Genomic DNA, 23,311 nt, shown 5'->3' on the forward strand with positions numbered 1-23,311 from the left:
CCCTGCTGCTCTCATACCCGGAAGGTCTGCAGCAGTGCTGCGGTCTGGCAGGCTGAGAGGCGTGACAGTTCAGGGGCCAGGCAGGAACAAGCCCCAACCAGAACTCGCCTAGGGATGGCCTGGAATGTCTGGGAGCTGAGGCCTGGAAGCAGAGGGTGCAAGGAGCAGAGTTCCTCCAGGGACAGCTGGGGAGCAAGAGAGACAAGAGGCCTGAAGAAGCCGGGCCAGGTGGTAGGGAAGAGGACAATCACAGTACAGAAAGGCGGCAGGTATGAGGGGAACTGAGAGGGAGCCAGGGAAAGGGGGGGACAGAGAGCTCCGGGGGATGTTGAGAAGTTTCTGCTACTCACGTCACGCCTAGGGAGGAGCCGTCCAAGCAGTAGGACAGCCTGAGGGAGGATGGGACAGGAAACAACAGCTCTCAGGTCCTGGCAGCCAGGTCCCAAGCAGGTCCCTAGGGCCCGCCCTCCAAAACTTCCAGCTCTCTCTCTACCACCCCAGTGACCAGCCTGGCTCTGGGCTCTTCTTCGTCTGAGGAAGGGGGTTGAGGGAGTCCTCCTTGGGACAGAGGAAAAGGAGGCTTCAGGGGTCCGATGGTATCCTTGAATGTAATTCTCTTGACTGAGGTTCCGCGGGTGGCAGATGGAAGCCAGGGAGTGAGATAGGCACACCTGGGCAGGTGTGACACTGGTTCCTTGCAGCGCAGGAAGCATGGCTCTAAGCTGGGGCTCTGACAGCTCCTGCAGGAAGCGGAGGCCCAGCTGAGGGAAGAGAGGGGCCCAAACTCGAAGCTCCCGGGGGCTCAGCACAGTTCCTCCAGATGAGCGCAACACCCCCAGAAGTTCATATGCTACCTGTAACCAAAGAAGGTCTGGGACTGGAGAGAAAAGACAGGTGAACCTTAAGCCTCCTCTCTAATCCCACATCTGGATTTCCCAGGGCCTGGATTATGGCTTGGAACCAGGGATGGGAGAGGAGCAGATTGGGTTCAAGACGTCAAAGGTTATGTTCGAGATGTCATAGACCAGATGGAGCAGGGTCCCAAAAGGTGGTAACAGATAAGAATGGCCATGGAGTAAGGAAGTAAGGAATGAAGGTAGCCAAGGTGGGGCAAGGGCTGGCACCAACTGTGCTCAAGCTTGGTTGAGATGACTGCGCACGTCCTCCACACAGACCACCCGCCACGGGAAGCCTGGAGTCTTGTAGGCCTGTGCCGAGGGGCTCACCCGTCCTTGTGGGCTGAGGGTCCCGTTGGCCGCACATTCCAGCAGCCCCCGTTCTACCGGCCCCATTGGATCGTTCAAGGGTACCAGGCTCTGCAGCTCCTCAGGGCTCAGGAAACAGGCGAGGGGTCCCAGCCTGAAGAGGGCACGAAGCTGGCCTTCACTGAGGCTGGTACTAAGGCAGGGACCATGTGGGTACACGGAGCAAGCACTCCGACCGCTAAACTAGTAAATGTGGATGCCACAGACAGGCCTCTCTCCTGGAGCCCTACACCGCCAGGGGCCACTGCCTACTCTCTTGCCCCTTCCTTTCTAGGACCCCAACCCACCATGGCAGCTGTACCTGCCTCTCCCCCGCTCTGGCCGTGATCACTGGTCCCACAACCACTCACCTGCGCACCTGCTCCTCTCCATCCTGGACACTCTGGTTCACCAGGCTGCGCAGCACATGTCGGGCGTGTCCTGGCCCAAGACCGGCCGCTGGCCAGCTATCCTCCAGGGCCTGGATCTGAGATGGGGAAGGTCAGCTCGTGTTGGGGTCACTGTGGGACTAGGAGACATGCCACTGACTCCCATCCCACCTATCAGAAAACAGCCTAGTCAAATAAAGGATCGTCCTCATACCTGATGAGGGCTGAGTTGCAGAAAGTTCTCCAGAGGCAGATGGGGGAGCAGGGGCAGCGCTGCCCATAGCAGCTCCTGGGGCCAGGCGGGCACTTCCCCAAACAGCTCAGGGGCCAGCAGTCGCCTTGCCAGAGCCTCCTTCTGTTCAGGCCTCATTCCAGGGCTGTAATTCCGGATGGCAGCCAGGCTGGGGAGAGTAATGGGTCTTAGCCCTTGGCCCTGTTCCCTGCCTCTGTGCAGCCCTGCTGTCATGGACAGGAAGGAGACTCCCCAGTTTTAATCGAAGGGGCTGCTCTAGGTGGGGGGGATTGGCCTGACCCTGACAGGATCAGCAGGAGTGGTACAAGGTCCTTACACACTGTCATTGGCCAACAGGGATGGTGGGAAGCGCATCAGGTCGGAGACAGCCAAGAAGGGGATGAGTGGTGAGAGATCGATGAAGAGTTGGGAGGTGAGGCGCGGGTACCGCTGGAGCAGCAAGGCTGTCAGACGACCCAGGGCCTGCTCCTCAGATGGTGGCACCTGTGGGGGCACAGGAATGAATGCCGGCACTGGGGATGCCCACTCTTCTGGCCATCTCCCCTGCTGAGTTCCTCCTTCTGCTGGAGCGAGCCCACTGCCTACCTGGTTCCAGGTGCTCTTGATTCCTAGATTTCCCCCGCCACCCTTGTTCCCTTCTCCCTCCGTGCCCACCTGCAGCTGGGCCCAGGAACGGTGCATGAGCGTCAGGAAGCCCTGAGCAGCCTCGCTCTCCGCTGAAAGCACCAGCTGCTGGAGATTTTCTGGCGGCATGTGCAGGTATGCCTGGGAGTAGGAGGTCATGGTGGTTATGGCTTCACTGGGCAGAGACCTCAGGCCACAGCTATCACCCAGTCCACCCACATACTGCCCCCCCACCCCCCGCATCTGTTACCTGCACTAGAATCTGCAGGGCCCAAACACTCTTCTCCCTCTGGAGCAGATCCCACAGCACAGGCTGGTGGGGAGACAGACAAGATGCCAAGAGAGCTGTCTCCTCTGTCCCTCCTGCGGCTTCCCCAGGCACTCCAACTCCACTTGCTAGAATGCTTGTCCTTCATCCGAAGCTAGTATGTGTGTCTGCTCAGATGTTACACTCCTTTAGGTCAGGGACCACGTCTGCTATAGCCTTTCCCAGGCCAGGCCCCTAGTTGGCCCAGTAAATACTTGTAGATATGAACCAAATTATTACATTTCATTGGTCCCAGGACTCGAGAAAGTGGGCCCTAACATGGAGTAAGGAATCTTTATATTCCCTACAGAACCTAGCAAAGTGCCTTAAAAATAAGCGGAACTCAATGAATGAACTAAGGTATTCACATATTCCAGCCCCTTCACTCTACAGAGAAGAAACTGAAGCCCAGGAAAACCAAATTAAATTACTCGCCTGAAACCACACTTGTGGCATAGTTGAACCTGAAACCCAACTCTTCTGATTTGCAATCACCCTGAATTTTTCTCATTTCTGTCTTATCTTCCTATATTTTGCCAGTTTCCAATTCTCACTCTCCAGGGACAGAATTAGAGCCGTCTAACTTGATCCCTTTCCTTTCCGGAGCAGAAAGGGGGGAAATCAAAAAGTCAGGAAGAATAATGAGATAACATTTATTATATATTGTTTTTATATCATATACTAGTGCTAAGGCCACAGCATGTGTTATCTGATGTAATCCTTACAGCCACCCTAAAAAGAGTGGCACCATTATTCTCCCCGTTCGTTTGCAGATGACAAAAATATTGCTCAGAGAGGCTAAAAACTTGTCCAGGGTTGATCACAGAACTAAGATGTAAACCCAAGCCTGTATGACTCCAGAGCTGTGGGCTTAACTGCTGCACTACACTACTGCCTCTCAGTAATATAGTAGAGAATTCCCATGGAGGACCTTTCCTCTGTTCCAGGAGCTTTCACCTTGGCAGATCACTCACGCTGAAGCAGGCCAGCAGCTCCATCTTGCTTAAACCAGAGCTGGAGCTGGCAGTGGGGTCAAAGTCCAGGGGGGTCGGCTGCTCCTCCTGTTCCAGGTACTCCCCGACTGTCCGCAGCACACTGCGCCGGCCCTCAGGGCGGAAGGCATCCCAGAAGGAGCAGTTGTCTGGGAGACTGGAGAGCATCAGGGCCTGACCCAGCATCCCCTGGGCCTCGTTCCCTCCGGCCCCTGGACCCAGGAGGAAGGTCAGCAGGCGCAGGAGATAGTGTAGGCGTGTGGAGTGGGCAGGGGCCGGCACGGAGGACTGACAGCGTGGCAGCTGGGACAGCATGCCAAGCAGGAAGGGGCCTGGGGCCAGGCAAAGTGGGGACGGTCCCAGTGGGGGCAGAGAGGGCAGAAGAGGGCCCAGTAACCCCTCCAGGAAGCAAGTATCATTGCCCCCACGACTTATCCTGCACTGGCCTGCTAGCCAAGGCCAGGAGGGCACCAGGGCCTCGTACATGGTGTCATTGGCACAGACCATCATCAGGAAGCTGCCCCCATCTGGGCAGCGTTCCCCACATGGTCCAATGTGGCAGGGTGGGGAGGCCGTGACATCTGGGGTGGGGCCCTGGCACACATGCTGAACCCAAACCTGGTTGCTGGGGGGCACAGCCTGCAGACTCGCCTCCCCACACAGCCGCTCAGCCCACAGAGTCTCGTTCTCCAAGAAGCAGCCCCAGAAGATCTCTGGGGTGAGGGGAACAGGGGGCAGGCCTTCAGGGCAGCTGGTGGGGGGTGGGAGCAGGCCCGCACAGAGCCGCTTTACCAAGCGGCGGTTGGGACCCGACAGGGTGGAAAAGGAGAGGTCGCTACAGATTGCCTCCAGGAACTCTTCGGGAAACTGGTCGTGACAGGCCTGGAGCCAGCCTTGGGCACCTGGTGCCCATGAGACTGCATACCACACAGCTGTCTGGCAGATGGCAGCGGTGCTGGGAGGGGGCTGCGGGGCGACAGGCTTGATGTGCTGGCAGATCACGTGGAGGGAGAAGTTGGAAATGCTATAGGGCGGTGCTGGGCCTGCGGCATTCTCGCAGAGGGCCTCCACAGAGATGGCCCGCCGCTGGCGAGGGCTGATGTTGGCTGAGGGCTGGGAAGTCCTGGGCAGAGGCACAGCTGTGCTCAGGCAGTGGAGGAGCGCGGGGGGTGGAGGTGGCGATCCAGACAGAAAGCCCAACGCCCGCACATCCCAGGAGAGATTGTGCCGGATGCCCCTGGATGCAGAGGGAGGAGCAGGCGAGCATCTGATCAGTTTACATTTCCTCAAGTTGAGACTTCTGGCCCCGGCCCAGAGCCCTGCAGGGAGGTTGGCAAGCACAGGCTTTTCCAAAAGTGAGGTCGTTGGGAGTACTGGTGTTACCGGTTTAAATGTTGGAATGGGGGGAAAGGGGAGAGAGATCTGTCCCGCCAAGGCACAAAAATCACATAGGAGCAGTTGGAGTCCCTTCTGTCCACCCGGCCCCCTTCTTTCTCCTTTCTGTATCCACTTTTAGGCAGCTTAAACACAACCCTTGGTTGGCCTCAGATCAGGAATTCTGCCCAGCAACTGAATATGTCCGCCTGTGCTCTGGCACTGTTGTCCAGAAACAGTAAGGGGTGGAGGAAGCCAATCCCGTCCTTTCTTTCCATACCCCATCTTTATTAGTTAACATTTATCAAGCACCATGTGCAAGGCACAGTTCTAAGTGGTTTACACATACAGTATCAACTCATTTAATCCCTTGCAAAAACTCTGAGGTAGTTAAGATTATCCATATTTCCCAAGTGGGGAAACTGAGGCATAGAATGAGGCTATAATCTGCCCAAGGTCACATGGCTAGGAAGAGGTAGAGCTGGGACACCAACCTCGATAGTCACACTCAAAAACCAGTAAACTACGCCCCTCCCATCAGCTTCCTCTTCCGCTCTGGAGGCTGATGACGTCCCATGCCCAATCCCTCAGAACTCCTCTCCTGTTACTTACCACAAGAGCAGCTGCTGAAGATTGCCTAGGAGGGAAAGAGTAAGGAAGAGAACTACCCCAGTCTCACCCTTCCTTGCCCTGCCACAGCCCAGCCCCAGACCCAGCAGCACTCACCTCCCTGGCACTGCCCATTGACATCAGGCTCTGGTTGCCCCAGAATGGAAAAGACCTCATCCTGCAGGGAGTCAGTGACTCGGAGCAGCCCCTCCTGGAAGGTAGCATAGAGGGGGGCCCCCACTGTGCGCAGCAGACCTCCCCAAAGAGCCTCCTCAGAGCCCAGCTCCCCCATGGGAGTGAGCAAAGCCAACAGACCCTGCAAAAGGTGGGGGGCTGGCTCCCTCCCATCGAGGCCTGTGGCATTGGCGGGGTCCACGCTGGGCTGCACCTGCACCAGGGCCTGCCAGCGTGTGCCCTCTAACAACAGCAGCAGAGAAGGCAACCAGTCAGCTGCCAGAACGCAGTCAGAGGGCCCATCACGGGTGCATGGGGGCCTGGTAGGGTTAGGGGGTCCCCTGGGAACTAAGGCTCCCAGCAGCACCTCTGCAAGTCCACCCAGCACACCTGCCTGGTGCCCCAGGAAGTCCCGGGGGGTCTGCTCCTGTCCCAGCAGTGCCAGCACATCCCCCAGCAGCCCCAGCATTGGCTCCCAGTCTGGGCTGCCTCTCAGCGTCACTAAGAAATCATGGAGCCGGAGGGCAGGGGGCTGGAGAGGTGGAGGCTCTCCCACCGGTCCCTCCCCCATTCTCCCAGGCTCAAAGGAAGAAGAAATGTTGGCCAGGAATGCAGAGAACCGTGAGCGGCTGAGGGACCCCTGGGGAGCCTGGTCCAGAACGGAGAGCAATGACTTCAGGAGGGAGAGACCAGGGTCCAGGGACTGAGACCCAGTAGGGACCAGAGTCACTGTAAGAAAAGAAGCCAGAGATCACTGAAGGGGAAAAGCCTGGAACCCAAATTCAGCCCTGCCCTGGAGCCCAGTCCCTGCCTGGATATAAAGATGAGGTGAAAAAGATGGCGAGCTGAGTCCCTTTCAACAACCTACAGTAAGTCTTGGCCTGATTTCTTAACCCTCATTTTCTCCCTTAGCTCCAGTCTCCGCCCCTCTTCCTTGCCCCTTTATTTTTTCTCTAACCACTTAATCTCTGCATTCTTAAGTCTCTTTCCAGCAACCATCCCCTTCATCCCCAGCCCATCTCACTGTTCCTCTCACCTGCACAGGACAGCAGCAGCAGCAGGGGCCAGAGGCTCAGAGCCATGTTTCCAGGTAAGCGCTGGTACTAGAGGTGAGTTCTGGTTATTCTCACCTTGTGTGGGATAGCCAGGTGAGGGCAGGGCACTGCAGGCAGCCTGAGTCTCCACTGACACTGTAGTGTGGTCTTTCAGGAAACAATATCCGTAACCTGACAGCAGGTTTGTCACCTGAGCCACTGAATACCTGATCCTTTGGCTTTGGAAAAGGGTGTGCCTCTCAGAGGGACCAATGATAGGGGATCCCAGGGGGCCCTCAGAGGAACCCAAGGATATAACTTCAGTTAGGAGCCAGGATGCAGATAGTAGGCAGACATAGAGATGGAGCAGTTCTGGAGATCAGGAGTATAATCTGGGAGGGTCTGCAGAAATATAAGAAATATATATAAATAATATTAAATTAAACAATAATAGAAATATAAGAAAAAAAGAGGGTCCAAAGGAGCTAAAAAGCAAGTAGAATTTGAGGGAATTGAAGAAGAAAGGGGGCCAGGAGAACGGATCTGGGCGGCCAGGTGTAAACAGAGAAGAGGAATGAAGACAAAGGTCTGGTCCAAGGATGGAGCATTCAGGAAGAGAGGGGCTTTTGATTCAGTACCCAGAGCCACAAAATGTTAAGAGTTGGGCAGGATTTCAGAGATCACATAGACCAAACCTCTCATCTTATGGATAAGAAAATAGACACAGGAGTGACTTGCTCATTCGGCCATTCAAGTGTTTGGGTTTGCCCTCTGGCTCTCTTCCTGTGGCCCAGGAGAAAGCCCTTAGAAAATTCTGAGGTGAGAAAAGAAATAAACCAGATTAAATGACTATGCAAGGGGGCTATTCCACACACACACACACACACACACACACACACACACACACACACACACACACACACAGAGAGAGAGAAACTGCTCATAGATCAGAGAGATCCATCTCTCTGATCTGGTCAGGGTGAGAAGTCTTTTCTGCTCTCTGTTTATATATCCCCAAGGCCTTTACCTGACACCAGTTCTAAACAGTAATTCAACACAGGCTCCACTCAAACCATATTCTGTCCTTCTTTCCTTAGAACCCTTCTCTATTCTAAAGCCCAAATCCATACGTTCAAATCCATTATTAATGTGCCTCTGTCCTAGAAGGTCCATTTACGATCATAGAATTTTAGAGCTGGAAAGGACTTGAAGAATCCTCTTGTAAAAACTTCTCATTTTATAGATGAGGAAATGGAGGCCCAAAGAAATAGAATACCTTGGCCCACGCAATCAAAGGAGGTGAGGGCAGTGCTGGGATTTTCCAAGGTGAGTCAAAAAGTTAGAACCAGTGAAATGATCTATTGCATCACTTTGCCAATATTTTCTCTTTGCTCATCAAAGGTACATCTAGTCTGAAAAGCAGAGAGGAGAATCAGAGGAAGAATACGGCCTGGGTTCCCAACAGCTTTCTAGCTCCTGGTTCCAGCCCATTCTGCAATCAACTTGAATTTCCACCCTTGATTTTATAACAACCCTCTTATAATAAATTCTCCTTTTTGCTAATAGGGTAGCAAAAAATGAGATGGCTGGGTTCAAGTCCTGGCTCCAACATATACTAGCAGTGTGTCCTGGGCCGTTTCTAAACCTCTCTGTGGCACAGTGTTCTTTTCTGTAAAAAGGAGAAATACTAGTATAGAGTTGTCATGAGTATTAGATTTGATAAGGCATTTAAAGTATTTAGCACAGTGCCTGGCATTCATTCAAAAAGAGTAAGCACCCATTATGTGCCAGACACTGGTACAGAATAAACATTCACTAAATGTGACTACTATTATTATTAGACTAGCTCAATATGAATTCTTTCATTTGAAACTAAAGAGTCCTAATTAATACAGAAATTGTCACCAAGAAGTAGTGTCTTGAGTGACAGACCTTTAGAACAAGTATGGAACTAGCTGAATCAAGCAGAGAGGGGAACAATGAGGACACCCTCAACCCAAGAGGGGAAATTCTTGGCACTCCACATGATGATGGAGCAATCAGGTTAAGCAATCCTGTGGCTGCCAAGGATTCAGACTATGTGCCAACTGAGGATGAAGTGCTTAGGGTTTATAGCAAAGATATCAGCCTTATTCAATACAAGCAAGTTACTGCTTATACTATGGTAAGGTTCAACAAAAGCAAGACAAGTTCCAATCCTCAGATGAGCAAATGGAAGGAGAGAAAACCAGAACCAACAAACTGAAATTACGGGGGTCCAGAGCACGATATTAATCATGTGTGTTGCTAAAGTGAAATGGATTAGATTGGTGGGGTGATTGGAATGCTCTGTGATCTGGCAATTGGAATGGAGATACTTGCAAGGAGCCAAAGGAGTTGAGAAATCTGAAGCATCCTCAATCCCCCAAATCAACCACAGGGCACGTTCTGTCTGATTAGAACAGAGGCCTCCCTTTGTAACGTGCAATTGTTTTTCTCCCTTTTTGGTTTGCCTTTTGTAACTTAAATATAGATATATATTGCTCACTAAGGATCCAAGCAGTCCCCAGATCTCTTGCAGTTAGGTGGGGTCAGGTGATTAGTTTTGGCTAATGGATAGAGAATGACCAAAGAATTTAAGAGCTAGTGAATGATGCTCCAGCAATCTCTTCCCTGTTGACGTAACCTAGAAACCACACATTGAGATGACAGTGTCATAAGGCCAACTAGCCTAAAGCTCCAGATTATCACACAGCATTTAGAGTAAATTCTTATTTGTGAGTTCTGTTGTAGATTCCTCCGCTCACTGAAATTTATTTGTGACCCCAAAATCAATACCTATGGCATTTTCACAATCATTCACAGACATCTGCAGAGTGGTAAAAAATGTGAGTCGCCTGATGTGTACATCCCCAGCTGAGTTCAAACAAGGCAATACTCCTCTAAACAGCCATACCACCCTGAATGTGCCCGATCTCATCTCGGAAACTAAGCAGGGTTGGGCCTGGTTAGTACTTGGATGGGAAACAAGGCAATACTCCATCTTCTTCTCATACTGTAAATCAGTGTCCTTTTCATGATCTATTTAGTGCCACAATTTTAGCATTTTTGTGCTTTTTGTTGGTGATTTCGCTGTTTAAAATGGCCCCCCAGCTTACTGCTGAAGTGCTTTCTAGTGTTCCTAGGCACAGGAAGGCTGTGATGCACCTTACAGAGAAAACGTGTGTTTGATAAACTTTATTCAAGCATGAGTTATAGTGCTGTTGACAGAGGTCAATGCTAATGAATCAACAACATATATTAAATAAGGTGTCCTTAAACAGAAACACCTTACATAAAACACTATACATAAAAAAAAGTTATGTATCCATCCATTGATATTTGACAATGTGAGTGATAACTGAAGATCAAAGGGGGAAACTATGTTCCAAAATAAAAGCTTAATACAAACCATATGTGAAAAAATTCAATTGTATCACAATATCTAAATCCTAACTTCACTTCCAAAATGCTCCTGAGGAACCTTCATACTTACCTGGCATAGAGCCTGAATCTCTTCCTTGACTTGAGAATACTGGTAAAAGTTATAGCAGGGTTTTTAGGTCAGGGCAAGGATAAAAAGGAAGCTGGAGGAGTAATGGATTCATTGCCAGTGGGGCTTGATCCTCAGTCCTTAAAATATTTTTATTTAAGCAGAAAAAGTTTGGTTTTGTTTTTGAGCAGATGTTATCACATGGCTCTGGGCTGCTGGAAAGACAATTTGGGGGAAAAAATAGAAGGAGGTAAAAATCACTGTCTTCATGGAAGTTATTTATTATTTGGGGATCTTATGGGGAGCTAGTTAGAACTGGCAGGGATCTCTGTCTTGTTCATTCATTGACATATCCAAACACCTATAACAGTGTCTGGAACATAGGAAAAATTCAAATTTGTTGAATAAATTCCATTCCAATAGAATTGAAACCAGATCATTTTTGTTAAGGAAGGAGTTAAAGAATGAGGCAGCATGCACGGGCCATTCATTTGAGAAGGTTAACTATAGAAAGCAGGAAGGGATCAGTCATCACATAGCTATAAAGCAGTGCTTTTTGAAACTTTAATGTGCATATGTAACACCTGATTCAATAGGCCCTGAGGATGGGACCTGAGATTCTGCGTTTCTAACAAGTCAGGTGAAGTCAATTCTGCTGGTCCTCAGACCACACTTTGAGCAAAGTTACTCAATGATACTGCTCGATGAGCATTTACTTTGTGGATAGCACATGTAAGATTTATTAAATACTTCCTTATTCTGTTTTATTATATTTATTGTATTCTGATTGCTGGGTTCAATGGATGCTCCAATCCAGATCTTACTGGACCATTCCTTTCTTGAAATTCTAGGGACATTACTCTAGAATGATTATCCTCCTGTCTCTTCAGTTCTTCCCTCTCAGGCTTTTTTCTGGCTCCTCCTCCTCCTATCCCTTAAGTGTTCCCGTTTCTCAGGTTTCTCTCTCCAATCCTCATTTCTTCTATTTGTACTTAATAGAAATTCTTTGTTATCTCTAATTCTATTTGATTCCTTTGGGGTTTCTAGGTATACAATTGTGTCTAAAAATAGTATTTGTAGTTCTTCTTTCCAAGTATTTATTTCTTACTATAAGATTTTAATATTTAATATTATATACTGACATTTATTTTTAAAACATTTTTGTTTTGTCCCACATTTTATGGGGAACGACTAAAATGCTTTTCCTTGAAACATAATGTTGGTTATTGGTTTCAAATAATCTTTTCTTACTTTATTTTAAAAATTGAGATCTAATTCACATAAAATTTACCATTTTAAAGAACACAATTCAGTGTTTCATGTATTCCTCATACATGTGTATGTTCATACGTTAAGCACTCAATAAGTGATAGAATTTTTAATAATAAACATGTCTAAAGACTTGAGTCATCCAACAATGGAACATGATCCCCTCTAGATAATAAGTCACCAGCAGCTAGAAACATTAAAGCATTGGATAATCCCCTTTCAGTGACGTTCTATATAAAAGGTGTTTCTACTTTGACAGTAGATTGACTCTAAAAAATCTGTGGGACATACTGATTTGCCCCGCCCCCTACAGAACAGAATCACTGCCCTCAGAAAAGGCAAGGAAATGGAATAAAGGGACGCTCTTTTGGCCCAGAAACAGGTGAAAATGATGTTTGATTGAAGTTAATGGTGCCCAGGAGAAGCAATGTTCTTAGAGTAGCAATGGAAACAACAGTTCTCAATTAGTTACACTCACAGCTCCTGGGGTCTCCTTACCCCCAACCCCCAGGGTCCTGTACCCACCAGTGAGGGAGAAGGTGAAATTAGGACTCTAGCAGGAAGTAGATGCTATAGAAAAGGTGGGGGTTATAGTGACAAAGCCAAGGAAAGAGTGAGACTCAGGAGCTGTGGAAAAGGTAGAAAGCCAAGGACCATGGGCCTCACTGGCATCTGAACTTTCACCTGATCTTATATTTTCAGTATCCCCTATGTCTCAGAGACAGACCACTGCACAATTATCAGCAGGATTTATTAGACATTTATACTTTGAATTCTCCATTTCCAACACTTCCCTTCATTAATTTTTGCCAAAGATAGCGAAGTCATCGCTGTCAGCTTTACTTGTCTTCAAAGTTCATCAGTGCCTGCACTGTAAAGAAACAGACTGTGAGGCTGGAGAGCTAAGACTATTCAGAACATACAAATGTTTGGTGAAGACCCTGTTTTTCTGGGTTCTAGCTTTTCACTCAAATTTTTACTAATCTTTACTCTAAATTAAGCCATATGAGTCTGTCCTCTTTGCCACAGATGAATTAATCAGGATTAAAGAAGCCATCTTGCTACCTTCGCCACCCTTTCACCCTGTTCTCCCCAGAACAAATGGGGAGGCAAGGCTGAGGACATTTGGAAAGAGCAGAATAACAATGCAACATTCTGAAGTAGGCAAAGCCTGTCTGACATCCTGCTCTAAATTCCATGTTCCAATGTTATAAATTCCACTTATTGCTCTCCTGTGCCCACCACACACACATTCCTCTTCCCCCATTGATATTTTCACTTTGGGTTGACTTCAGCTAGGTATTAGAAGGATAACACTAATCCACATTAAATTGTTAAAAAAAAAATTGCCCCTAACTCTTCTAGTTTTTGTATTTTTAGAGGGAAAATTCATTGATCCAAATTAATCTCTAGGTGGTGAAATCTCAAATGAGAAATTTAGGGAAAATAATTTTGAGCAGGTAGTTCTCAGCTTAAATCAAACTTTACTATTTTTTTTTAGAGAATTTTTTAAAAATTAATTTATTTTATTTATTTTATTTTTGGCTGTGTTGAGTCTTCACTGCTGCGCGAGGGCTTTCTCTAGTTGCGGCGAGTGGGGGCTACTCTTCGTTGTGGTGCGCGGGCTTCTCATTGCAGTGGTTTGTCTTGTTGCAGAGCATGGGCTCTAGGTACGCGGGCTTCAGTAGCTGTGGCACATGGTCTCAGTAGTTGTGGTTCGTGGGCTCTAGAGCACAGGCTCAGTAGTTGTGGCGCACGGGCTTAGTTCCTCTGCGGCATGTGGGATTTTCCTGGAACAGGGCTCGAACCCATGTCCCCTGCATTGGCAGGCGGATTCTTAACCTCTGCATCACCAGGGAAGTCCCAACTTTACTATTTTTTTAAAACATTTATTTATTTGGCTGTGTCGGGTCTTAGTTGCGGCACACAGGATCTTCCTTGCGGCGCACGGGCTTCTCTCTCTAGCTGTGGCACGCGTGCTCAGTAGTTGTGGCACATGGGCTTAGTTGCCCCATGGCATGTGGAATCTTAGCTCCCCGACCAGGGATCAAACGTGTATCCCCTGCATTGAAAGGCGGTTTCTTAACCACTGGACCACCAGGGAAGTCCTAAACTTTACTATTTTAATCACATATTTTCTCTGCATAGGCTTGACTGTAGAAGGGACTGAAAGGAAGAGGAGTCTGTAATTCATAAACCTCTTGAGGACAGTGGGCACTTGTGGGCTTTCTGCTGACTGTCTAATCCCCATAGCTATTGAACTTGAGCCTGAGGCCCTTACTGTTGAGGTCTGAAAGGTGACCTTCAAAGAGAAGCAACATGTACAAAAGGGGGCAGGCTGCCCAAATAGAGTGAGAGCCCACCTTATCCTAATTTCCAGCAGCTGGAACTGGATACTCTCCTCTTGGGAATTAAGCTCTCAGACCTAACAGGATTTAGGTGTCCCCTACCAGAGAAGCAGGGTTGCCAGGTCCTCACTAGGTTAGAAGAAATCCGGACATATGCCCAGAATGTGACATACCAAACTGTGAATTTGCCTTTTTTAGGTGTGAGGTGGAAATTCAGAGGCTGAGGTGCCAAAACAGCAAACACCCTTCTTCTCCCCAGTTATATATGTTACTCCAATGGACTTAACTCCTGGTCTCCATGGCTGCCCTAAATCCATACCTGCAAACTCTTGCAACCGCTTACGCTCCTCTAGGTTGTACTGAAGCTTTTCTAGCAACTCAAAATATCGGAAGAGTGAATCCCTAGGCCAAACAACACGTTCATCCTGATCCATATCCATTAGCCCAGGCAGATTCTGGTGCACACGAGTCTCCCAGTCCAACTGACCTGGAGGGAGAAATGCTTCTCAAAAACATATCTAGATTCGTGGAAGTTGGATAAAAGCTGATAAACTCTATGGGGGCAGGTGAGGAGAAAGCAGGGATGAAAGAGGATATAGGAAGGAGAGAGAGAAAAGTATGTATCACCAAGACACCACTTTTACAATAAACAAAGAGAGCCACAACCATACTTTTCCAAAGTGCAGCAGAAGCACAGGGGAAATGAAGAAGCGTGAAGAAAGTAACAAAGGCCAGAAAATCGGACTGGTGGAGAAAATTGGGAAATGTGCATAGTGGGAGAGTTCCTATTAAGACTGGGATGTCTCATGGAGAAGAGGAGTCTGAATTCAACTGGGAGAAACCCTTGGCTTACCAACAGGGTCATAATATCTGGAGTCAGAAGAAGAGGAACAGTAGGAAGATGAGTATGAGGAGGAAGAGGAAAATGCAGACTTCTTCATTTTTGACAAGGACTTCTTTGGTTTTGACTTAGATGCTCTTGAACTCTCTTTAGTGGCACTGTGTTTGGACTCTTCTTTAGAAGCTACTGTTAAGTCCAAAGATTCCCCTTGTTGATTGGCATCTCTGTAAGTGAAAGGCAAAATTTTATTGCTTCAAATACATTTACATGATATGGCTAGTTCTTTCATTATTCTAATTCTGGCCCTGGCCTAAAGCTAGGACTTAAGGCAATGAAGGCCAAACTGCTCCCAAAACCTAAGTTTAAGCACATCCAACCTAAATTATCCCATGTCATGTATCCCTATTAGTGCCCCTCACCACATAACGTCTGTGCTCAGTCTTACTCGGGCTTCCATGTTCCACACCCCACCTTATTTTGCAAAGTTTTAGCGCCCCACCCCTTGGCCCTATGCCTATTACACCACAACTATAGCCTCTGCCTCCTCGATTCCATCTCTTAATATTAGAGGGACCTTGGGCTCAGCTCTTTATATCTCCTCCATCTACAGTTGCTCCTTTGGTGATCTCATCTCCTGAGTTCAAATGCCTACTAGATGCAAATTTAAGCCTCTTGTCCAGACCTCACTCCTTAATCCAGACTTGTATATACAACTTTTATTCACTTAGCACCACTTCAATGTCTAAGGACATCTCAAATTCAATCAAAACTGAACTCTCTGCCCACCAAAACTCTTCCACCCACAGCCCTCCCCATCTCAGCTAATCAACCCTTCCAGTTGCTTGGGTCAGAACTTTCATCCTTAATTCTTCTCTCATACTCCATATCCAATCCATCAAGAAAGCCTGTTGAGGGCTTCCCTGGTGGCACAGTGGTTAAGAATCCGCCTGCCAATGCAAGGGACACGGGTTTGAGCCCTGGCCCGGGAAGATCCCACATGCCGCGGAGCAACTAAGCCCATGTGCCACAACTACTGAGCCTGAGCTCTAGAGCCCGCAAGCCACAACTACTGAGCCCATGTGCCACAACTACTGAAGCGTGTGCGCCTAGAGCCTGTGCTCTGCAACAAGAGAAGCCACGACAATGAGAAGCCTGCACACTGCAATGAAGAGTAGCCCCGGCTCACCGCAACTAGAGAAAGCCCACACACAGCAATGGAGACCCAACACAGCCAAAAATAAAAAATAAAATAAAATAAATAAAAAATTAAAAAAAAAAAAGCCTGTTGACTCTACCTTCAAAATATATCTTTTCTCACTAGTACCACTGGTACCACTCTGGTCTGAGCCATCAACGCCTCTTGCCTGTATAGCAGCATAGCCTCCTAACTCATCTCTCTGCTTCTTTGTTTATTCTTCCCTCAGTTTATCATCAACACAGCAACCAGACTAATCCTTCTTAAATGTAAGTCACTGTATGTCACTGCTCCGCTGTTCCCCATTTCACCCGAAATCAAAGCCTAAGTCCTCACAATGGTCCCCACAGCCCTACAGGATCAGGTCCCCATTACCTCTCTGACCTCATCTCCTATCATTCTCCCCCCTACTTTCTCTGCTTCAGTCACAGTAGCTTCCTTGCTATTTCTCAAACACACCAGGCATGCTTCTGTTTTAGGACCTTTGTACTAGCTGTTCCGTCTGCCTATAATACTCTTCCCATAGATATCCACATAGTAATCCCCTGACCTCCTCCAAGTCTTTGCTCAAATGTTACCTTTTCAGAGGCCACCCTGACTACCTTGTTTAAAATTACAACCCATATGCAACCCCCCCTCTTATACTCCAATCCCCCTTAACCTGTTCTACTTTCTACTTTTTTATAATGCTTATCATATTTTTAAATTTATTTTTTATTGTAGTTGAGTTACAATGTTGTGTTAATTTCTGCTTATAGCAAAGTGACTCAGTTATACACACATATATACATTCTTTTTATATTCAATGCTTATATTTTAATGTGTTAATTTTCTTATTAATATGATTATTGTTTACTGTCTCTTTCCTCCTACTAGTATATAAGCTCCATGAGAACGGCATTATTGTTTATTTTGTTCACTGATATACTCTGAGCAACTAATAAGCATTCAATAATTATTTGTTGATGGATTTCTTATTTCTCCTTCTGCTCCCTTGTCCTGAACCCTGCTGAACACTCAGGGTCTTGAATAACATGTTTCATGGAAGGTACTTTTATTAGTTTCCTGTGGTTGCTGTAGGAAATTACCACAAACTTGGTAGCTTAAAACAACAGAAATTTATTCTCTCACAATTCTGGAAGCTGGAAGTCTGAAATCAATGTGTCAACAGGGCCATACTCCCTTTGGAATCTCAAAGGGAGAAGGTTCCTTGCTTCTTCTTGCTTCTGGCAGTTGCCTTGCATCCACTGGCTTCCTTTGGCTTGTGGTTGCATCACTCCAATCTCTATCTCTATCTCTATCTCGACATCTTCTCCTATTCTCTATGTCTATGTCTTCTCTCCTGTGTCTTAAATCCAGTGACCCTTGTCACTGGATTTATTGCCCACCTGGATAATCCAGAATGATCACATCTCAAGATCCTTAATTTAATTGCATCTGCAAAGACCCTTTTTCCAAATAAGGTCATGTTCACAGGTTCCGGGAGTTAGGACACGGACATATCTTTTTGGATATGCCACCATTCAACCCACTACAATAAATAGTTATTGAATGAATGAATTCTCTCTCAAAGCCAATATTCACCTTTGGTTTTCTACCCTTTCCTCCTTCATGTGTGTCCATCCCACTTCACATATACACTCCTAACCTGGCATCCATTTTGCTAACACTTGACCTCTGTGCCTCGGGGATTAGGTTTTGTCTCCTGCAAAGCAAAAAACACAAAAGAGTGAAGAGAGTTACACTGAAGCAGGAGTGTAGTAAGGAAAAAAGAATTCTGATCATCCAGTGAGGAGAATAAGTTGTAGTAAAGAAGTGAAGAAGAGTGGGGAAGCCCTGACAGTGGATAAAGAATCCGGCAATATTTTAGAGCTGGGGAATTCTAACTCTGAGGCAAATCTGTCACAAAGGGGAAAATGGCATTCCGGCCAAGGAGCAGAAACAGAGAATGAGATCAGGGCACCCTCAAGAACTAAAGTTGGGTTTGAAAATGGGGAAGCAGACCTCTGGATAATCTGCCGCTTGAATATGTCGGCTTTGTGCTGAACCTCCAGGTGTGTCATCTCCTCGTTCAGCTCATTTCTGATATTCTGGAAGTTAGTAACTGCCCCAAAGGGCCATTAGGAGTTGGGAGATGGTGGTGACTAGACCTGGGGAGAGGGCTTGGGTGGGGAGACACCAAGTGAAATATCCATTCCAGGCCCCGCACTTTCCTGTTACATCGGGTTCTCTCTCTCCGTAATTCACCAATCCTAGCTTTCGCTCTAATTTCTTCCCAAACACCCCTCTCACCAAGTTTCACCTCTTCTATGCTTACCCATCATGGCTACTATGATGTTTCGAAAGATAATGGAACCAAGTAACAACCAGAGGATGACATAGATGCTGCTGAAGGTGCGGCTGACTTCAGGCACCTTCCAGGTATCCTGAAGCAGTGCATACCAGTGGTCCATAGTAAAGAGAATGAACACTGTCACTACGGAATTCAGCAGGTCCCTAAAGAAAAAGGAGGTGTGTGTATAGACAGAGAGAGCTAATTCTCTAAGAAACAGTATCATTCTTACTCTCAAAGCAACATAAGAGCATTTTTTTGTAGTTTGCTCTGACTTTAGCTCCTTTTCTACCATACTCAATTTTTTACCTAATCTTTCTTCAGTTTGAGATTGTTTTATTAGGTTTTCCTTTATCATGAATAATCTATGAATAGCTCTCACCATTCCATCAGTGCCTGGGGCACAGTAGGTATTTAATACATAGGTATTAACTGAATGTTTAAAAACTGAATCACCAACTACACATCATTTTTTTGTTAAGTTAATTCTCCACTGTTCTATGGACTTCGCCTAACGGAAAGTCACTTACAAATTTAGCAAACATCATGCCTACTTAGTTTGTTGGCATGAACTGACAGTCAGGTAAATGGATGGATGTGTGACATAAACATGGGATTCCAAATAATGAATGATAATGAATATATCACAAAAGGTCTCAGGAAGATATCTAAATTTTCCTTCTTATCCCTCCATATACAGATTATTGAAAACATCAGAGCCTGAATAGAATGAATTCTAGGACTTCCCCAAGTCAATACTCTTACAAAACTACCTGTTAGTCTAAGATAGAGACCTGAGAGGTGCTGACAAGATTGGATTCCAATTCACAAATGACATTGTCTCCTCTAAATCCAAATTGACTTTCTACTAGTAATCAGTGTTCTCTAGACAAAAAGCTTATCAGGATTTTACTTTTGAAAGAATTTAAGTGTGTGCATGTGTAATCTCTACATTTAAGAGATTGGGGTAAAACCAGTGACCATGTTTGAGGTCACAGTAACATTTACTGATCACTTATAATGTGTGAAATGCTGTGCTAAATGCCTAAATGAATTACCTCATTTATCCCTACACTCTTATGAAGTAGTACTACTTTTAATCCCATTTTTCAAAAGAGGTAACTGAGACATAGAAACCAGGGCTTAACCACTGGAGTATACTGCTATTTAAAGATGAGGGTAAGTTTGAATTTGCAAAACCTAAAGCAAACCAGGAATACCTGACCTATCCTCAAAATTGGAGCTAATACCACTCACTATTCCTTCGCTTTCTCTTTACCTCTCCTTACTGTGTTCTATTCCCGTTTCTTACAATATACTATACTTTTTTTATTACTGTACTTTGGACTAGCTTCCCAGTCTCATGCCCAAATTCTCTCCCCCAACCCAGGCTTCCCCCAGTCCTGCATACGAGAAGAACATGTGATACTCCAGGTCCTGGCGAGTTGAACGGGTGTAATTCTCGAAGAAGTAGACACCAGCCACGGCAAAAATGTAGAAGAAGATGAGCAGCAACATCAAGAGGAAGGTCATGCTCTAGAGGCCATGACCTTGAGTCAGAGCTGGGCCAGACTAGGCTATCTCCACCTACAGCCTAGTCAGACCCACCCTGGAAATCCCCCACCAAACCCTCACTTCTAGCCTGAGCCCAGTCATCTCTAGAACACAGCAGCTTGTCTCTAGCCCTTTCTCATCAACAACATTTCACAGGGTCTTTCATTGCCTTCTTTCATCCACCCAGACTGTTTCATGTTAAACCCCCATGTTTATCCACCTTGCCCACTTGATACAGCTGCAGCAGTCAAATCACCTTGAGGGCCCTGACCAGGGCCAAAATAATGACTCGAACTTGACGGAATCGTGCAAAGAGTTTAAGAGACCTTAGCACCCGGCAGATCCTCAGCAACTGGAGCCATACGGAATGGCTTGTTACCCCTACCAGCACCACAACCTCAGGAATCAGGGACTGTAGGAAACACACAGATCATGAGTAAAATATACCCCAAAGCACCCACGCACAGTTGCCCCTTCTTTATCTCTTCATTGTCATAGTTCCTTGGTCATTATCCTTTGAAAACCATTCTCTTGGGGACTGTTTCCTATTCAGCCTTTCTATAAGAAATTACTTGAACCCTGCACTTCAACTTGCTCAGACATTAAAAGGGGATAAATACAGTGCTTAACTCATTGAGTTGTTGTGGAGCTCAAATTTTTAAAAATGCATGAAAAACAGGATAGTTCCTGACATTTAGTAAGTGGTTAGTAACTGGTAGATGTTATTGCTGGGGTTAATGTTGTGATCAGATTCTTCCTTGCTCCTAATACCAACAACTCCTACCATACCTGACTTCTAGAGAAAAAAAAAATCAAAATAAGGAGGTTAGGTACATTTCTATTTGTTTCTTCCTGTGCTCTAATTATCTTAACTTTTCTTGTCTTTGATTCACATAGGCACATTTCTCAGCCCAGTAAACTAATCTTCAGGATATCTATCCTTACCAATATGGTGACAACAAAGTCAAAGACATTCCAGGCATTCTTCCAGAAGAGGAAAAAGCTGGACAGCCACATAAGAAGGATCTCCAAGATGAAAACAAGCAAGATGAACCAAGCTGCCACCTCCAGAGTCAGCTTCAGTGGCCACAGTTGGGTATTTGAGGATTCGAGCAATTCTGTGAGAATACAGCAAAGGATGAGTAAAGGGTAAAGAAGCAGGAAGCTGAATGATAGAGAATGATCAGCAACTGTTAAAAACCACAGTTGTGCCCACTGCTATGCCATTTGTCTTTTGAGTTTCTCTTCTTAATGCCGTTGTTGCTTCAGCCTGTGAAATTCAGGAGAGGACAGAATCGAACATGAAAAATAGCTACAACTCATCTCCTGCTGGTACTGGTACGTTTAACAGCTGCAAGTTACTGCCTTCCCACTCTGGGGTCAGAGAGCCACCAAGGGATTGCTCTCTTTTTTTTTTTTATTAAATGATGTTTAATTAATTAATTAATTAATGTTTATTTATTTATTTATGGCTGAGTTAGGTCTTCGTTTCTGTGCGAGGGCTTTCTCTAGTTGCGGCGAGCGGGGGCCACTCTTCATCGCGGTGCGTGGGCCTCTCACTATCGCGGCCTCTCTTCTTGCGGAGCACAAGCTCCAGACGTGCAGGCTCAGTAATTGTGGCTCACGGGCCTAGCCGCTCCACGGCATGTGGGATCCTCCCAGACCAGGGCTCGAACCCACGTTCCCTGCACCGGCAGGCAGACTCTCAACCACTGCACCACCAGGGAAGCCCGGGATTGCTCTCTTAACGACCACCAACCCTGTCTGTTCTGTTACCCTGGTACCAAACTTCATGAAGAAGCAATAGGTCTTGAGAAAAGAACGCAAATGTAGGGCCATGATATGGAAAGTGTTTTATAACAGATCTAGGAACAAGAAGCCAGATTCATGGGGCATATTAGGTTACAATAAGAAATTACTTGGTTCTTTGTTACTTTTAAAGCTTCCCCTTTCTACTCTGCCTAAAATTGATTTTATTCTGCAAAGCAAATTGAATCCTATACTTTCTCTCTAGAACCTAATTATTTGCTAACTTCAATTCCTTAACTCATTTGCCTTCATCTTTCAACCCTCTTCACCTCTTCTATACATTTAATAGATGTATATCATGCTGTAGAAAAAAGCACTGAGATCAAAATAGGTTTAAAAGCTAAATAAAATCTTCTCTTTGAAACAGAACAATCTGAGAGCCTCCAAATGCACTATGACTGATATGCCTGGCAGTTAATAGAGACAAGAGAATACTCAATCACCCTGAGCAACACAAATTGCTGTGTAGATTTTGACACAGTTTTAAATTGTTATTGCTTTTAGCAATGTTTTGGCTAATTACATTAACGAAGTAAGGAACACTGATGTTGAAATACAACTTAATAAAGAGCAAAAGAATAATTCTGCAAGTTTATCTCAAGACAATCTTCATCAGATTCTATAAATTGCATTCATCTGATAGAAAATTTTATATGGCGCATCAAGATATCTCTAGAACCTCAAAAATCAGTGTTTACACATATGGTCATCTTATCTTTGATAAAGGTGGCAAGAATATACAGTGGAGAAAAGACAGCCTCTTCAATAAGTGGTGCTGGGAAAATTGGACAGGTACATGTAAAAGTATGAAATTAGAACACTCCCTGACACCATGCACAAAAATAAACTCAAAATGGATTAAAGACCTAAGTGTAAGGGCAGACACTATCAAACTCTTAGAGGAAAACATAGGCAGAACACTCTATGACATACATCACAGCAAGATTCTTTTTGACCCAGCTCCCAGAGAAATGGAAATAAGAACACAAATAAACAAATGGGACCTAATGAAACTTAAAAGCTTTTGCACAGCAAAGGAAACCATAAACAAGACCAAAAGACAACCATCAGAATGGGAGAAAATATTTGCAAATGAAGCAACTGACAAAGGATTAATCTCCAAGATTTACAAGCAGCTCATGCAGCTCAATAACAAAAAAACCAACAACCCAATCCAAAAATGGGCAGAAGACCTAAATAGACATTTCTCCAAAGAAGATATACAGATGGCCTACAGACACATGAAAGAATGCTCAACATCATTAATCATTAGAGAAATGCAAATCAAAACTACAATGAGATATCATCTCACACCGGTCAGAATGGCCATCATCAAAAAATCTAGAAACAATAAATGCTGGAGAGGGTGTGGAGGAAAGGGAACACTCTTGCACTGTTGGTGGGAATGTAAATTGATACAGCCACTATGGAGAACAGTATGGAGGTTCCTGA

General features: G+C 46.1%; 1 protein-coding gene and 1 long non-coding RNA gene across 5 annotated transcripts in view; one reads left to right on the top strand and one right to left on the bottom strand.

The window, feature by feature from the left end:
- Positions 1-23,311, bottom strand: part of STRC (stereocilin) — a 37,824-nt gene that overhangs the window by 9,661 nt on the left and 4,852 nt on the right. The window contains exons 3-15 of the mRNA XM_068550578.1: positions 7,003-7,156; positions 5,910-6,695; positions 5,796-5,820; positions 3,792-5,046; positions 2,761-2,823; positions 2,541-2,651; positions 2,203-2,369; positions 1,848-2,034; positions 1,616-1,731; positions 1,227-1,359; positions 672-854; positions 351-389; positions 18-185 (exon numbers count right to left, since the gene is read on the bottom strand). Of these exons, the coding sequence (XP_068406679.1) occupies positions 18-185; positions 351-389; positions 672-854; positions 1,227-1,359; positions 1,616-1,731; positions 1,848-2,034; positions 2,203-2,369; positions 2,541-2,651; positions 2,761-2,823; positions 3,792-5,046; positions 5,796-5,820; positions 5,910-6,695; positions 7,003-7,048 (3,279 nt within the window). The 5' untranslated portion in view covers positions 7,049-7,156. The remainder of the gene's footprint in view (positions 1-17; positions 186-350; positions 390-671; positions 855-1,226; positions 1,360-1,615; positions 1,732-1,847; positions 2,035-2,202; positions 2,370-2,540; positions 2,652-2,760; positions 2,824-3,791; positions 5,047-5,795; positions 5,821-5,909; positions 6,696-7,002; positions 7,157-23,311) is intronic.
- On the top strand, positions 107-22,391 carry LOC137768887 (uncharacterized). 4 transcript variants are annotated; one of them, XR_011074840.1, is made up of 7 exons: positions 107-269; positions 1,540-1,745; positions 2,223-2,645; positions 6,546-7,056; positions 8,244-8,326; positions 19,887-20,024; positions 20,948-22,391. It is a non-coding gene; the product is annotated as an uncharacterized lncRNA (long non-coding RNA). The 4 variants fall into 4 exon arrangements; XR_011074841.1 differs by having other exon boundaries at positions 6,546-6,835; positions 6,948-7,056; positions 19,887-22,391; XR_011074842.1 differs by having other exon boundaries at positions 6,546-6,835; positions 7,011-7,056; positions 19,887-22,391.

Source organism: Eschrichtius robustus, chromosome 1, assembly GCF_028021215.1.
Source record: "Eschrichtius robustus isolate mEscRob2 chromosome 1, mEscRob2.pri, whole genome shotgun sequence".
NCBI classification, from domain to species: Eukaryota; Metazoa; Chordata; class Mammalia; order Artiodactyla; family Eschrichtiidae; genus Eschrichtius; species Eschrichtius robustus.